General features: G+C 39.3%; 2 protein-coding genes across 2 annotated transcripts in view; both read right to left on the bottom strand.

The window, feature by feature from the left end:
* The window catches only part of tmem266 (transmembrane protein 266), a 36,672-nt gene extending 28,700 nt beyond the window's left edge, over positions 1 to 7,972 (bottom strand). The window contains exons 1-2 of the mRNA XM_028449627.1: positions 7,496 to 7,972; positions 2,768 to 2,849 (exon numbers count right to left, since the gene is read on the bottom strand). Coding sequence (XP_028305428.1) covers positions 2,768 to 2,781 — 14 coding nt within the window. The 5' untranslated portion in view covers positions 2,782 to 2,849; positions 7,496 to 7,972. The remainder of the gene's footprint in view (positions 1 to 2,767; positions 2,850 to 7,495) is intronic.
* Positions 7,973 to 12,273: 4,301 nt separating this feature from the next.
* nrg4 (neuregulin 4) lies at positions 12,274 to 16,112 on the bottom strand. Its single transcript, XM_028450369.1, has 5 exons — positions 16,008 to 16,112; positions 15,623 to 15,657; positions 15,445 to 15,538; positions 15,204 to 15,356; positions 12,274 to 12,836 (listed from the first exon to the last, which is right to left on the bottom strand). Exons 2-5 carry the CDS (start codon positions 15,627 to 15,629, stop codon positions 12,755 to 12,757), a joined length of 336 nt encoding a protein of 111 aa, XP_028306170.1. The 5' UTR covers positions 15,630 to 15,657; positions 16,008 to 16,112; the 3' UTR covers positions 12,274 to 12,754.
* Positions 16,113 to 16,388: the final 276 nt, after the last annotated feature.

The following is a 16,388-nucleotide window of genomic DNA, read 5'->3' as shown; positions in this document are numbered from 1 at the left end:
ACTTTTTTTTTTTTTAGAACTGTAGAAATTTTAGTTTTTTTTAAATAGCTGTTGAAAACATATAATCTTTTTGAAAACATACATTTATACATTTTACTGTGCAATATGCATTTCACAGCATTCCTGTCAAAGGAAAAATGTATTTCAAAATAAAAGACAAGTCTAAAAAGAGACTCACATTAAGTATTTATTTTTTATTAGCTGTCTGCGACACACCCAGTACACGTTTGTGACCCACTTTTCGGTCCCGACCCATCAGTTGAGAATCACTGCTTTAAATGAACTTGTCTGGGTTAGATGTAATGAACAACTCTTAAGTCGTACCAATTTTCTTTCGTCTTATGATATTTTTTTTTAATCTAATTTTCATTGAATTTGTAAAAAATGTACAATATTACACGAGGTTTATTTTATTTTTTTAAAATAAGTTATTATAAGTTATTTTTGTTGTTGCTTTTTTGTGTTTTTGTACATTTTTCTCTTATTTTCAGTTTTTGTAGTTTTGTGTGATACTAGCCTTTTGTATTCTTGTTATTGTTTTGCATACTTTCTGTTATTTTTTTTGTCTGTTTTTGGAGCAATTTTGGGGCCAAAGAAAATCTGACCGAGGGTCACATAGTTATTTTAGCACTGGCTTGTGATGGGACGATGCCATTTGTGTGTTCATTGTATTCCTCCTTGTCTGGATTGAGATGCAAGTGCATTACTACAGTCTGTTAAAGGTGTAAACTCACACAAAGCATTCGACTATCAAAGCGTTAGCATCAGAGCTGAAAGGAAGCGTTCTGTTCAAGGTGATTCAGGCTGATCCAGGGATTCTCAAATTACTGTCAGCATAAAGTGACAGATCATCGAGGGTGTCTCCTTGTCATTCATAGACTTCAGTAGGTCATGTGTGGTCAGTATAGGATATTTAGAGTTTTTTTTAATAACTCTGTCACGTCTAATTTCTCTATGTTCGCTCCTACAACATCTTGTATATGTCACTATAGGAAAGATGTTAAAAATGTACCCTTCAAATATTCTCAAATAGATGTTATCCAGGGCAGATTTACTTTTTTGATTTATTTTGCAAAATTTAGAAAAAAAGATAGCACATTATCACAGAAATAGATAGATACACAGTGCAGGAAGAGGCAGAAAGCTCAAAGAGCTTATTTGTGCAATCAGTGCTATTAAATAATGAAGAAAATATAGCTATAAAACAAAGAAACTAGAAAATAACCTACAAAAAACTATATAAACAATAATTAAAATCACTAAGCATACAATAACATTAAAAACATTGAAAAGAAATGTGATTGTAAGGGGTTTATATAGACCTAAATGTACAGAATACTAATCCAACAACAGATAACAGAGATAAGATTCACAGATAAAACATCATAACAGAGGTTAGTCATCTTTTGTAACAGTGCTCCAACAATTGAATACATAGTCTCTGCTCGTGAGGCATTTTGATGGATGAAGATGTAGAAGAATAAACAAAAGGACTATAAAAACCTAGCAAAATCTTCAGAATGACAACAAAAACACACAAAATGACTAGTGTGCACAAAAAGAAAGAAAAACAAACAAAATGAGAACAAAAATACACAAAACAAGAACACTCAGAAAGCAGAAACCTCCACCACGCTCTACATATCCTCTTTGCCAGATATTGGCAATAATCTGGATCAGTGATCATTATATCATGATCATTCACATTTTAAAGGCTTAGAAGACATTGTCTAGCTCTGTTATTAATAATATAGTAGGTCCAAATGTATGGGTAGGGCTTATTAAAAAAATAATAATAAAAAAAGAAAATTGTGATGAAATGTGCAATCTGGATCTGATCTGGATGGAACTCTATGGAATAATTGAGACCAACCCAACATAACTGAATCAAATTTCATAAAGATTGAGTCAATTACAAACCAAGATAAGACTCTTTTAAATGTGGCCAATGATGAGAGATGAGGATTTTTTAACTGATCCAGAATCAGTATACTGCATGGGTCTGGATCCCCTCCAAAGTTTCATGGAATCTTTCAAGGCTATTGGTTTTTCTTTGGTGAAAATGTTGTCAGAATCCGTTGAGTACTTTTGACGTAATTCTGCTAAACAAATAAACACGAGTGAAAATATGACCTTCCTGGCAGCGGTAATGAAAACAAAAACACACAAAATGAAAGAAAATCATACAAAATGTCAACAAAAATAAAAAAATTAGAAAACAAAATAACAAATTGACAAAAAAATAGATATGAAGAAAAGGAAACCCATACAAATCCTCTGTTCTGTCCTGTGTTAAAGCTCAGATTGGTTATTATTCTAATGCCGACATGAATGTTGATAATGTGACCCTCAGATCAGATATGATCACATGTTTGTGGCCCTGGTCTGATAAAAGCTGCTCATCCAGATGTTGGTCTGTGTTCTGGACTCCAAAGCTTCTATAGTCTCCAGTCTGAGCCTCCTACTGGTTTAAAAGCAGCTGACTGAGCTCACTTCCTGCCATTGCTTTCCATCCCTCACCCCTTGGCTGTCATCAGAATGCACAGCCTGTCTGCTGGACTACACATGGAGTAATTACTAATAGGAGAAGGTGACAAGTGAGCGTCCCCTGAATGCTGAGTGCTGCCCACAGAGCACAGAGCCCCCCCTGGGCTGTTGAAAGTCACTCACAGGTGGAGCGTGTGCAGCACTCCACGTGCTCACATTCCATTTCTGCTCAGAGCAGATCCAACATTTCACACTTCAAAATAGAAAGTGTCGTACTCACTGGATGTTGCTCATTTTGAGGTCTTGTTGCCCACGAATAGACGTCCAGAGAGAAATGTCCTGAGTGTTCGATCCTTTCACACCTAGAAAACAGAGTGGTGCAGTCAAACAATGGAAATATGACAGAGCTCTGACTTTGTTTGCAGTGGGAATACCAGTTCATATGGAAATAACTTTGAATTCAAAAATTGCAAATTCCATCATAGATTGGATCTGAATAAAATAACCTAACTTACCAATAAATGGGAAGAGATTTGTCACCTTTATAATAAGTGTTGACTAGGCCACTGGGAGTGAGGCCCAAGGACAAGGCAGGTTGACTTGATAATAATGTATCATGTTTTTCTGCAGTCAGTGTCTTCTCCTCGCCCTTCTCTCTCTCTGCTCTGTTTCAGGTGTCGTGAAGCTGATGATCAGTTCCTGATCTGTGGTTCACGTCTCAACTAGTCTGAGACACTCTGATGCTCTATCTCTCTATCCTGTTCTGTTGGTCCTTTTGTCCACTAACCCCAACCAGTCACAGCAGATGGCTGCCACCTCTGGTTCTGCTGGAGATTTCTTCCTGTTAAAAGGGAGATGTTTCTTCCCACTGTCGCTAAATGCCTGTTCATGTGGATCTTGTTGGGTTTTTTCTTATTATGAATGTTATATTTTGATAAGCGCATTGAGATGATTGTGTTGTAAATTCAGTTCAACAAATAAAGTTGAACTGAATTGAGGATGCTTTAGGTCTGACATGTGACCTCAGACTCATTTTGTGCAGTCTCCAAAGTGATTGCACAAAATGACTCAAAATATACACAAAATGACTTAAAAAACATTCAAAAATTATAGCAAAATACACAAAAGGACAAATAAAACACACAACTAAATCATATACCAAAACAACAGAAAATACAGAAAAATTACTTAGTAGAATGAAACCAAAACCACATAAAACGACAATAAAAACACATGAAAATAGCAGAAAATGCAACATAGAAATAGAAAAAGAATGCTCAAACACACAAAACCAGCAAAACAGAATGACCACCCCCCCCCCCAAAAAAAAAACACAAAACACAAAATTAATCAAAAAACAAAACAAAATTACAGTAAAATACACACAACAACAAAAACACACGAACCTGTTCTTTATTGTGTATTGCTGACATGAATGTTGTTTATATGGCCCTCAGATCAGACACAATCACAATGTTTACAATCACTGGCCAATGTTTGTGGCCCCAATCTGTAATGGATTAGAAGTCTCTGTTCTGTGAACTGGGGCTGAGGACAATCTCTTGCATACCAATCACAGCAGGATGTTTCCTCTTTGTGCTTCAGGATAGAGAACTACTGATGTCGGAGTTCAGTCAGTAAAGGTCAGCTGGTTAACAGAGCCGGCCTGACCGCACAGTACACTCACACACCACATACAGCCTTTAAAGCAACAACCCCTTACAGCAAACATGGGCAACTGGTGGCACTGGAGCCACAAAAGTAAACACACAAATCAACTACAAAATCACACAAAGCAGCAACAAAAATATACAAAGGGACAACAAAAATGCACAAAACAATGACACAAAATGAAAGAAAATATACACATTGAAAAAAACACACAAAAATGACTCATAAACACAAAAGCCAACAAATACAAAGTTTCAAAATATAAAAAACCACAACAAACATACAAAATTACTCCAAAAACATTAAGGGCCTGTACTACAAAGCTGGATTTACACGCTAACTTCCAGGATCTATTCAGTATGTGCTGTACTACGACACTGGTTAATATCTTACTGGGCTAAATCACCATGGTAACTTAAATAAATTTGCCTTGCCTTGCAGGCACATTGCGTTGCCTACACAAGGCAACTCAACGTGCCTTACATGATCAAAAAGTGCAACAGAGAACAGCTTAAAATCAATAAGAACATTAAAGTCAACAACAACACATTTAAAATCATCAGTAAAAAAAAATTCAATCATCAACAAACATCAACAACAACATGACCAAAAATCTCCCTCTCAATCACATGCAGTAGAGAAAAAGAGTGTCTTTAACTTTGATTTAAAAATGTTTGGATGCTGACTTCAGTTTGTTCCACTTCTTTGCAGCATAACAACTAAAAGCAGCATCACCATGTTTATTGTGAACTCTGGGCTCCACTATCTGACCTGTGTACATAGATCTGAGAGACCTGCTGGGTTCATACCTGACTAACATCTCACTGATGTATTCTGGACCAAACCCATTCACAGATTTATACACCAGCAGCAGAACTTTAAAGTCTATTCTGAGGCTGACTGGGAGCCAGTGTAAAGACTTTAAAACTGGAGTAATATGTTCTGACCTGTTTGTTCTGGTTAAGACCAGATGTTGGATTAGTATTCTGTACATATAGGTCTATATAAACCCCTTACAATCACATTTTTTTTCAATGTTTATAATGTTATTGTATGCTTAGTGATTTTATTTATTGTTTATATTGTTTTTTTATAGGTTATTTTTGAGTTTCTCCGTGATTGTGATTGGTCTGACGCTACAATCTCCGCCCCTGTCACAGGAGGCACGTAGCCTGTCTGAAATCACCATGCTTAAGTGAACATGTTTATATCCTACTTCGTAGGACATGGGCTCTCTGATCGAGAATGTTTGAAGCCTGATAACAGAGAGATATCTTGGATGTATACTTATCCAGCTTCGTAGTACAGACCCCACACAACATACTGAAACAGGAAGAAAAAAAACACACAAACCTTTTGTTCTTTCCTCTGTTAATACTCAGATTGGTCTTTATGCTAATGCTGACATGAATGTTGATAATGTGACCCTCGGATACAATCACATGCCCTATGGTCATTGTACGCTTAGATTGTGTTTCATTATATTCAGGCTGATTAGGGAACACGTGCACAGAGGAAACAGCTTGTGGAGTATGAACTAATAGCAGGTATGAGGCGAAATAACAGGGTTTATTTGCTCAGGTAAATAATGCTTCTGACAGCACCCCAAAAATATCCTTTAAATACATCAAATGTATACGAACATCACTTTTAATAATTTAGCTGTTGGTGACAAGAAAAAAAATCTCAGATGTGGCTAAAAAGATCATTTTGTTCACATGCTGCATGCCATTCATCTTGATTTGTTGACTGGTTCAGGGCATGGCCCAAATAAATCTGAAGTTTTAGGTGAAAGTATGCTGAAACACCAGTGGTTCTTAACCTCGGTTCGATTGAACCCCAGGGGTTTGATGAGTCCATCTCAGAGGTCAAGAAACAGAAAAATGTGTTACACAAATACATTTCCATGATAAACTAAATTAAAACCTTTTACAATCAATAATTACCAATTACAATAATGTTACATTTCATTTTTAATATCAAATTAAAGTGTTTTTAACTAAGCAAAAAAAAAAAATAATAACAAAAACGGCTTAGGCTTTCAAATGTGCGTGGCTGAATAAAATATATACCTATGTTTTGAAGAAATATTTCATTTATCCAATTACGAAGGGTTCTTTGAATGCACAGATGAATCTTGCAGGGTTTAGTGCCTCCAAGAAGGTTAAGAATCATATAATGTTTCTAGGAAGGCTACTGAATTTTTTTGTTACAGAAAAGCTTAAGAAAAATAGGTGCAACTTCAACAATGTGTCCAAGTGCATGTCTTACCTGTAGCACAAATTAATAATAATAAGTAAAATGTAGTTTATTTTAATGTTAAGAACATAACAGAATTATGATGATGACTATGAAACACGGCAGCCTCCAACTTTTGCTGCACCGTGTAACCATGGTAACGCTTAGTGCACTAATGTATCTTTAACAGCAATGGGGAAATTTTTTTTACTTTTTAATGAAAATATAGATTTTGTTTCCACTTTCTCTAGTTTTTAAAAATATAACTTTTTAAAACCTGTCCTCATCTTAGACCCTTACATTTAAACAATAAAATAGTCAAATCCAGGACAAAGTCATTGTCAAAAGAAGTAGCGCATCAATTTTGCGGCAAACAGCGAATTATTCTGTGATGTGCAATCTAAAATATAGCTATGAGTATAAATATTAAAGTTTAACCATTTATAAAGCCAATAATTGATTTAACACGTGCTATTTGACTGTTGGGTAAACATTACATCACCCTTAGGGGGGTAGGGAAACTGATTCCTTTTGTTGTCAGACCTGACACTGAGTGCAGGCTAAGAGGGTATAGGAAAATATTCTACTTAAAAAATAAATAAATAAAATGAAAAAATCAGTTTTCAAAGCCAATGCTGTTCAACACCATTATTTACCAATAACTGTAGCCACACTGACACCCCCCACCAACCAATTCCTCACATGTCATTTGCACATTTGTTGTTGTTATTTTTCTAATTATGTTTATATCTTTTACACTATTATCCTATGTTAGTACATATATATATATATATATTATATTTGTTCTTACTCTTTGCTTTTATGGCTGCAAACGTGAATTTCCCCTCTGGAGCATAATAAAGGTGTATTCTCTTCTATTCTAATGCAGTCCCAACCTGTAGCGGGTCAGCTGTGGACCGCGGGCCGCATATTGAAGGTTGCCATAGCAAATGTTAAAAGGCTGTTTTATGTGATGAGGCCATAAATGAGCGTAGATGAGGAGTAGTGTAGCTGTGAACAGTGCGCAGTGGGCTCAGAGGCCCTACTCCTGCTGCTGCTGCTGTACACGCTGATAAAAGACGCACAAAGACGCACTGACCTCCTGCGTTTCCTCCCTCTACATCGTGCAAACTGTGGTCGTGACTCCTCTGCCCTCGCACAGATGATGCTGATATCTCCCTCCTCGTCGACGGTGATAATGATGGTGGTGATGATGATGATGATGATGATCAGCGAGAGGCTGCTGCTGCTGTGTGTAGGCTGCGATTCTCCTTAAATGTGAGCGTCCTGTTCTGCTCTGGAAACAGTGAGAGCGGAACGAGCGCAGCATCCTTCGGTGAGGCTGCTGTCACACACTGGGGCTGATGATGAGGACTCTCCGGGAGGGAGGCATGGTGCTCCGAGCGCACTCACTCACACCTGCATCATGTGCTCCGGATGGAGGAGGTGTCCGGGATCCAGCGGTGACAGATGTGCAGGCTGATCCATGGGAGCTAAACATCGCTTCACTTCACCTCAGCCTCACATGCAGCGCATCGCGATAACAGCCAGCAAAGCAGCACGAGAAACACGACCCACGAATACCGATGCCCCCATGGTGTCAAACATGAGGCACGTGGGCCACACTCGGTCCGTAGTAGAAGATTCAGCTCAATTAAAAAACAAAAAAAACTAACCAATTATCATCACCGTCATCTGCAATGTGCATGTGTAAATAATAGCCCAACACTTGTTTGTAGAAAAGACTTTTCATAACGTGTTCAGTCGTTTTTCTTCAGCATTGTAGAATATCAGACAAGCAAACAGCATTCAGGCAGCTCTCTGCAGAGACATGAAGCTCAGTCCTGTGTGTCATCTCCTGTTGTACTTTGACCCAAAATCAGGAAAAGAGTAAACCATTTACCACACATTCCCTTAAAATAGATTTGTAACCCTTATCCCACGTAGCTATGCTATAATTCAAACATCCCTTAAAGCTGCAGTATGTAAGTTTTTTGGCATAATTTGGTCAAAAATCTATAATCATCTTTGAGCATATTGTAATTCAAAGTGTTGTGTAGAAACTGAACCTCTTCACTTTCTCTTGGCTTCATATTTAGGCTTTAGAAATCCAGGAGTGTGACGCGGGATTTCAGCCAATCAGAGATCTTTCTACAAACAGAGTGCTCCATGAGCTGTTTTGGGCGTCACTATTGGCTGCTCGACTAAAGTCCCCATCGCAGCGTTAGATGTGGAGAAGCAACAGTCTAAAGGCACAAATATGTTTGGACGGAACAGACTTGACAAAGGTCCCTCTGATTCGGTATGTGGGGCTATCCACTTTGAGTCCACGCGCAGTCTGTCCCACATCAGAGGGATAGTGATAGACAGAATAAATTGCTTGTAAAACTGAGATAAACATATCCAAGGTGGAGAGAACATGTACAATTAATTTGCTGTCTGGACATGGAGTGTCTGCTCTGCTGGGATCTGCTGCAGCTGCTTGTGTGTGCTTTGTTGAGGAGATGTGAGCCTCATACTGTCCTCACAGCAGCGAGTGATATGTGTTTTAATGTCTTTAATACATGATAAAACTCTCCAACAACACAAGACAAAGTCCCTATTTGTAAATGGTAAATGGACTTAATTTATATAGCGCTTTATCACCACACTGAAGCAGTCCCAAAGCACTTTACATATCAGCTCATTCACCCAATCACTCTCACATTCACACACCAGTGGGACAGGACTGCCATGCAAGGCGCTAGTCAACCACTGGGAGCAACTTTGGGTTCAGTGTCTTGCCCAAGGACACTTCGACACATAGTCAGGTACTGGGATCGAACCCCCAACCTCTCGATCAGAAGACGACCCTCTACCACCTGAGCCACGGTCGCCCAATTTGTCACTAGTCTCTACTGAGAAAAAAGTTGCTAAGAGCTCTACAGTTGACCGAGTTCAACAGGATACCGGTAAGGGATGATACGTTTCAAAACAGGGAGGGGAGTGGGAGCGTGGTTGTTTCTATACAAGTCTCACGATTCTGCATACTGCAGCTTTATTACCATCTCTCCATCATCACAAAAATCATAATCCACTCCCTCCTGGCCGGCCATATCCCACCTGTATTAAAAACTGCTGTCATCAGACCATTATGAAAAAACCCATCCTGGATCCAGAAGTTCTCTCCAACTACAGGTCCATCTCCAATCTCCCATTTCTGTCAAAGGCCCTGGAGAAAACTGTTGCAGCACAACTTCAGGATGACCTCATTTATAATAATCTGTTCGAGAAATTTCAGTCTGGTTTTCGCACTGGTCACAGTACAAAAATTGCTTTCGTCAGGGTCACCAGCGATTTCCTAATGGCAACACCGGTACCCCATCCCATCTCATCCTCTCGGATCTTACAGCTGCTTTCGATGCGGTTGACCACAAAATCCTCCTCCACCACCTGTAATACACCACTGGACTCACAGGAAATATACCTAACTGGTTCACCTCATATCTCACAGGCAGAACCGAGCACGTCGCCCTGGGCAAAGCAAAATCACACACACAACAAGTCACCTGCGGTGTCCCCCAGGGCTCGGTGTTGGACCCCACCCTTTCCTCCATACATGCTCCCCCTGGGCAGTGTCATCAGCAAGCATGGATTATCCTACTATTGCTATGCTGATGACACACAGCTGTACATAAAAACCACCCCCACTTCTTCTCCCCCCCCGCCAACATCCGCACTGGCCACCTGCCTGGAGGAAATAGAGGCGTGGATGAAGCTCAACTTTCTCCAATTAAATTGCTCCAAAACTGAAGCCATCCTCATCGGCACACCACATCAGCTCCGCCCCTCCCCATCACCAGTATCTCTCTCTCTGGCCAAAACATCCCCCTCTCCACTTCTGTCACCAACCAGGAATTTAAAATGGACCAGCTCAACTATGACACCCACATCAATCACCTCCGCAAGACCACATCCTACCTCCTCAAAAACATTGCCAAACTTTGCCCTTCACTCATCCTGGTAGATGCAGAGAAGCTCGTCCACGCCTTTGTCTCCTCCAGGTTGGACTACTGCAATGCACTCTTCATCGGGATCTCTGGCAAGAGCATCCAGAAGCTCCAGCATATTCCAAACAGCTCTGCCAGGATCCTGATGAGGGTGCGCAAACACAAACACATAGCCATACATTTCTGATGTTTCTGTTGTTATTTTGTGTATATTTCTGTAATTGTGCGCATTTCTTTTTGAGTCATTGTGTGAGTTTACTTTGAGGGCTACACTAGGTTAGACCGAGGGCCACATGTGGCCCCTGGCCACCTGTTGCCTGTGTCTGATCTATTCTCTAAGGTTTTGGATGTTTGGTCATGGTTCTGTATAACCTGGTGCTCTCCTCCACAGATTCTATCATTCATCAAGAGGACGTGTTGTCAACTGCCATTATGTTGACAACTCTTACAAGTGGGCAGGAGGCGGCTTTCTTTCCACCGTGGGAGATATGTTGCTTTTTGGGAACGTTCTGCTCTACAGCTACCAGATGGCCCAGTTAAAGGACACCCAGGACCTGCTCCCAGGCTTCCTTAAACCCCAAACAGCCACACAACTGTGGACACCAGTAGACAGGACAGAAGCCAGCTGGGACAAGGATGGTCTTTATGGCCAAGGTTGGCTGGTGGTGGAAAAACTGCAGAAGTTTGGCCAATGTCGAAAGCGCAGGTACTATGTGTCACACACTGGGGGTGCTGTGGGGGCCAGCAGCGTTCTGCTGGTGTTACCCAGTGAAGAGATAAAGCAGTGCCAGGACAAGCCCCCAGTTCTCCCACAGGGGGTGGTGGTCACCATCATTACCAATATGCAATCTGTGGGTCTGAACAACACAGCTCTGAAAACAGCACAGGAGTTTGAGAAAGCAGCAAGTGCTGAAGACTCAGAAGTTTCTGAAGATTTGTAAGTTTTAAACATGTTGGACACCTTTGAAGCCATTCATAGAAGGAACGTGTTGGATTTTAAATACAACAGTGCTGCAGGGAGGCCTTATCACCATGTGGGGGCAGCAGTTGACTGCCTTTTTCACTGTACTCTCTCATTGACTTGAAGGAAATGAAGACCTCACAAACCGCCTCGGCTCAAAATCTGATAACTTCTACATTCAAAAACACCCATGTCTTCACATTAGGAGTGTGTTTTTCACTGAGACCACCTGTTTGAAAAGTTCAGGTTCTATCACAGCATGGCCACAAAACTGTGATTGTATCTGATCTGAGAGTCACATTTTCTACATTGTTGTCACTTTGTATATTTTTGTTGTCCTTTTGTGTATTTTTCTGTAATTTTTTGGTGGTGGTGTCATTTTTATTTGTTTTTGGGGCCAGACAAATTCAGACCAAGAGCCACATGTGGCCCCTGAGCCACCTATTGCCCATTCCCTTTTTAAATGAAAGCCCCTGTCTGACCATCCTGTACACAAGCTGTCTTCTGATGGTGACTAGTTGAATGCTGTTGTACATCCCTCTACCTATCCACTGAGTCATGTGCCTGTGCCAATTCTGAGTGACTTGTTCATGCCATGCACATTAGCCTAGCAGCTTTGCTAGGTCAAAGAGAATCTATTTGGCAACAGTTCTACATGTTCGTTACCTCAGTGAATCAAAGTTTACAATCCTTTTAAAGAATGAGGAAAAGCTAACAATCCCCACCCTGTTAGGGTTGCTCCAGTCCACAGCTGGGATGTCCAACTTGTTTTAGTTCAGGGCAGAGACTGTAAACGTTTATCACAGAGGGACCACAAACATGTGATTGTATTTGATTTTTGTATTAACATTGTCAACATTTATGTCGGCATTTAGAATAATGACCAATCAGAGCATTAACAAAGAAAACAACACAGGTTTTGTATGTATTTTTGTTTTTTTATTTATTTGTAGTCATCTTGTGTAGTTTTTGCAGTAATTGTGTGTATTTTTGCAGTAATTGTGTGTATTTTGTTGTCGTTTTTGTGTATTTTTCTCTAATAGTGAGGATACATAGCACCCATGTGCTAATTAGCTCAGTGATGTTCCATCATGAAATAGTTATGGGTTAATTATGTTTGAATTATTGATTTATTGACTAATCATTGCAGCTGTAAAATTCCTATAATGAGAGGAGAAGTTTTAATACTGAGGAGGTGTTCCTGGTGCAGATGGCTCCTTGTGACTTCTCCTTACCATGATGGTCTGTACCCATCTATGTACCATATGTCTTTATTTTAACCTGTGTCTGTGTGTGATGGACAGGGTTTGTAAGGGGTGGCTGTTTTTAACCTTGTAAAAGCACTTTCAGCTGCATTTTATGTATGAAAAGTGGTTTTTATAAATAAAAATTGACGAACAGGTAAACATCAGGGGAGAACATCATTTCTGGATGGGACCTTCCAATATGGCTCCTTTTTGCTCTGTTTGTCTCTCTTGGCTTTTATCATCCTGTGTGTGGACAAATGGAAGAAATTCAGTTTCACAAAATAAGGACAGATTCATTATAAAGCAGAGATGATCAACTTTTATCACAGCAGGGTCACAAAGATGTGATTTTTTTCTGATCCGAGGGCCCAATATTGTCAACAAATCTGAACATTATCATTGTCATCTTTGTACATTTTTTGTTGTTTTGTATTTTAATGTTGTCATTTTGGGGACTTTTCTCTGAATTTGTATTTTTTTTAATGTGTGTTCTTGTTAACATTTAGTATGTTTTTCTCTCATTTTGAGTGTTTTTGATCTCGTTTTTGTATGTATCTCAATCTTAAATTGTGGGTGTTTTTCTTGTCAGTTTGTGTATTTCTGTTGCAGTTATTCTGTTCTTGGTACCATTTAGTATAGTTTTCTCTCATAGTGGGGTTTTTGATGTTGTTTTATATATTTTTCCTGTTATTTTTGTTTACTTTTGGAGCCGTCCTAGGCCTGTACTACAAAGCTGGATAAGTAGGCTATATCCGGGATATCGCTTTGTTAGCGGGCTTCACCTGTACTACAAAGCTGGATATAAATATGTTCACCTAAGCGAAGAGATTTCAGCCTGGCTATGTGTGTGCTCTTGTGCCAGGGGCGGCGATTGCAGCGTCAGACAGACTTACGTCACAATTGAAGAATTAAAAATATGAATAATTAAAATCAACAATTCAGACCAAAAACAACACAGATGCTGAAGCATATCAGGAAGAAAGGAACACAGGAATTGATGACTGTTCATGCTTAAATTTGTGAGATTATACAGTATTCATGGGAGAAAACTGACACTAATTAATCAGCCTACATCATAAGGTGGACAATATTTGTATTTTATACAGCCTGTATTATCTAACAGGACTGAGGCTCCCTGCGTTGCCACTTTGGGAATTGATAAAAATTTATCGATTCCATTATCAATACTGCTTATCGATTCGATTCCTTGCCAATTCTCTTATCAATTCTCATTGGGTGAGGGAATTAACAATTACAAATTGATTTGTTTGCTTTAAATCTTTATTTTCTCATCTTTGTCTCTTTAATTTCCTGTAGGAATATCAGCTATCTTTTTATCCACCAGGTATAGATTGTTTTCACTGGATAATAATATATACAAAAGTGCTATATAAAATTGATGAATTATTAATATTATTATTACAACATGACACATTATGCTACAAACATTTGAGAATATTTACAGTGCTTGAACAAATTGATCCAAAATTAATTCAGACATAAAACAAATAATCATTCTGTAAAAACGAACATATTAACCAACAGTACAGCTGCACTTATCGTTATGTATTTAAACGGTAAAGTTTTAGTTTAGAATTGTTTTTTTTTTTTCTATAAATGAACCTTCAGAGACGCCTTCCCTGTTGTTACATGTGACGTCATCAACCGTGTGTGTGTGTGTGTGTGTGTGTGTGAGTGAAAGAGCAAACTAAAGACAACAATCAGTACCAGTCCGTCTCCCGTGTCTGATTACTTGTTATAAGGACATAAACTGGCAACGAGGTGTGTGTTCTTGCTGAAGTTTGTTGTTTTTTGGAAGAAAAGTTTGTGCAAGAAGCAACTTTTGCGCGAGTGTACAGAACCCGGAAGTGAGTAGCGTAGCAACAGAGATGCTACAAACAGCACGAAGGACAGCACAGCTGCGGCTGGAGGAGGTGGATTCTCCGTGGTGGACAGCAAACAATTATATGGTGGAATGAGCTTCACTTGGTGCTAGCATTAACACAATATACAGGACCTGGAGGGGTTTATCATTACGTACTGTATTTGCGATGTAAGAGGAACCGATAAGCGGAATTGAAATACAAGCAAACAAACGATTCCTACTGATTGGATTACTGGGAACTGGTTCTCAGAAAGAACCGGTTTTTGATTCCCATCCCTAGTTGCCACAGAATAAATGAATGAATTCCATGCAACAACGTGTCCAGCATGATGCACCTGTACTTGGGGAGGTTGTTTTCCAAGAGAAGTGATTGGTCAGGAGACGGGACTTTCATATTCGCTCACATCCTAGCCAGAACAAAACCTCCTCCCTACCAGATAAAGGTATTCAGACCAAATTTCCACAGTGATTTAGCCTGTAAGACATTAACCAGCGTCGTAGTATAGGACACACGGAATAAATTCATAAGAGGAAATCCAGAGCTTTGTAGTACAGGCCCCCTGTGCATTTTTCTGTATGCATTTCTGGAGTCATGTTTGTGAGTTGACTTTGCATAAACTCAAACCGAGGGCCGCTTGTGGACGCTGGTTTCTCATTACTGCTCTAAACCTACTAACACACACAGCTCTGAAGATATTTTAGTTTTAAATGCATTGTTAACTTACTTATGTGTGAAGTAAATAACCACTCCCAGCATCACTAGGATGAAGATGACAACAATGACTATGGCTGCGATAATGCCGGCCTGCTGGGCCATCGAGGACGAGGTAAAGAGGTGTAAGAGCTCACATCTGCTGCCTTTGTAGTTCACGCTGCACCTGAATGAAAATGGTACAGAACAAACAGCTAAAATGTGCAGCAACGTTTTGATAAATGTGGTTAATGGGATGATTTTAATGAACTTACACACAGGTGAGTGTATTCATAGAAGATATTTTGTAGCATGTGCCTCCATTCATGCAATACGTGGCCTCCTTTACATCACAAGGCTGTCGGAGCTCTACAGGTCAAACACAACATTTAGCAGATAGAAGTGCTACAACAGCAATGAGCGATCACATTGTTTCTATTAGTTTGTATCTACCTGCCATTATTCCTGGATTTCTCTCTCACTGTCCCCTATAAACAAATGACAACTTTAAAAAGCTATTAATGATCAGAATCAGAATTCCTTTATTTATCTCAGAGAATCTTAAGAAAAAAAATCACAAATAAAAGAATAAAACATTAAACAAAGGCGTAAGAAAGAATAAACGTTAAGTAAGTATATTATCAAGTAAAAGACTGTTAAAAAAAGGGATCAGATACACACACATTACAGTAGTAAGAAATAAAGTAAGATAGATAATAATAATAATACAAATTATATATAAATATGATACAGATATGAAAGAACTCTACAGTTTTAACAGAAAGGAATAATCATAATCATAAACTATCTGAGAGTGTTTGTAAATGCCAGTCCTTACCTGCTGACGACACTGGGACGTATGGTGGCTATTTCTGCTCCTCCTGGGTAAGACATAGAGTCATTCCTGTGTGAGCGGATACACCCACGGCTTAAAAAATGTTGTGATTGCAGTTTGTCCACATTGTTAATCGCAACAGAAAGGTCACACTGGTGCCCTATGATGGCTCTGATGTGTTGGTTTGATGTCATTTGTGTGGTAGTTTAGTGGTGTGGCCGACAGAAATAGATGAGCAGCCTTCAATTAGTCTCTCTTTTCAAACTGTCTTTGTTTGTTTCATGGAGTTTCAGTGTCGTGGAGCCAGGGATCGCTGAGTCAGGAAAGTGTTTGCTGAGGAGGAAACAGCTGAAGACTTGGTATGCAGAAGGCATGAATGGAATC

Source organism: Gouania willdenowi, chromosome 6 (genome assembly GCF_900634775.1).
Source record: "Gouania willdenowi chromosome 6, fGouWil2.1, whole genome shotgun sequence".
In the NCBI taxonomy this organism is placed as follows: Eukaryota; Metazoa; Chordata; class Actinopteri; order Blenniiformes; family Gobiesocidae; genus Gouania; species Gouania willdenowi.
This window is presented reverse-complemented; position numbering and strand designations above follow the sequence as displayed.

Excerpts from the sequence above, each read along its gene's own strand:
- nrg4 (XM_028450369.1), bottom strand. Across the intron at positions 15,357-15,444 it reads ATGAATACACTCACCTGTGT|GTGCAGCGTGAACTACAAAG; the intron begins GTAAGTTCATTA and ends ATTTTCATTCAG. Across the intron at positions 12,837-15,203 it reads GTTATTTACTTCACACATAA|GATGATAAAAGCCAAGAGAG; the intron begins GTAAGTTAACAA and ends GTCCACACACAG.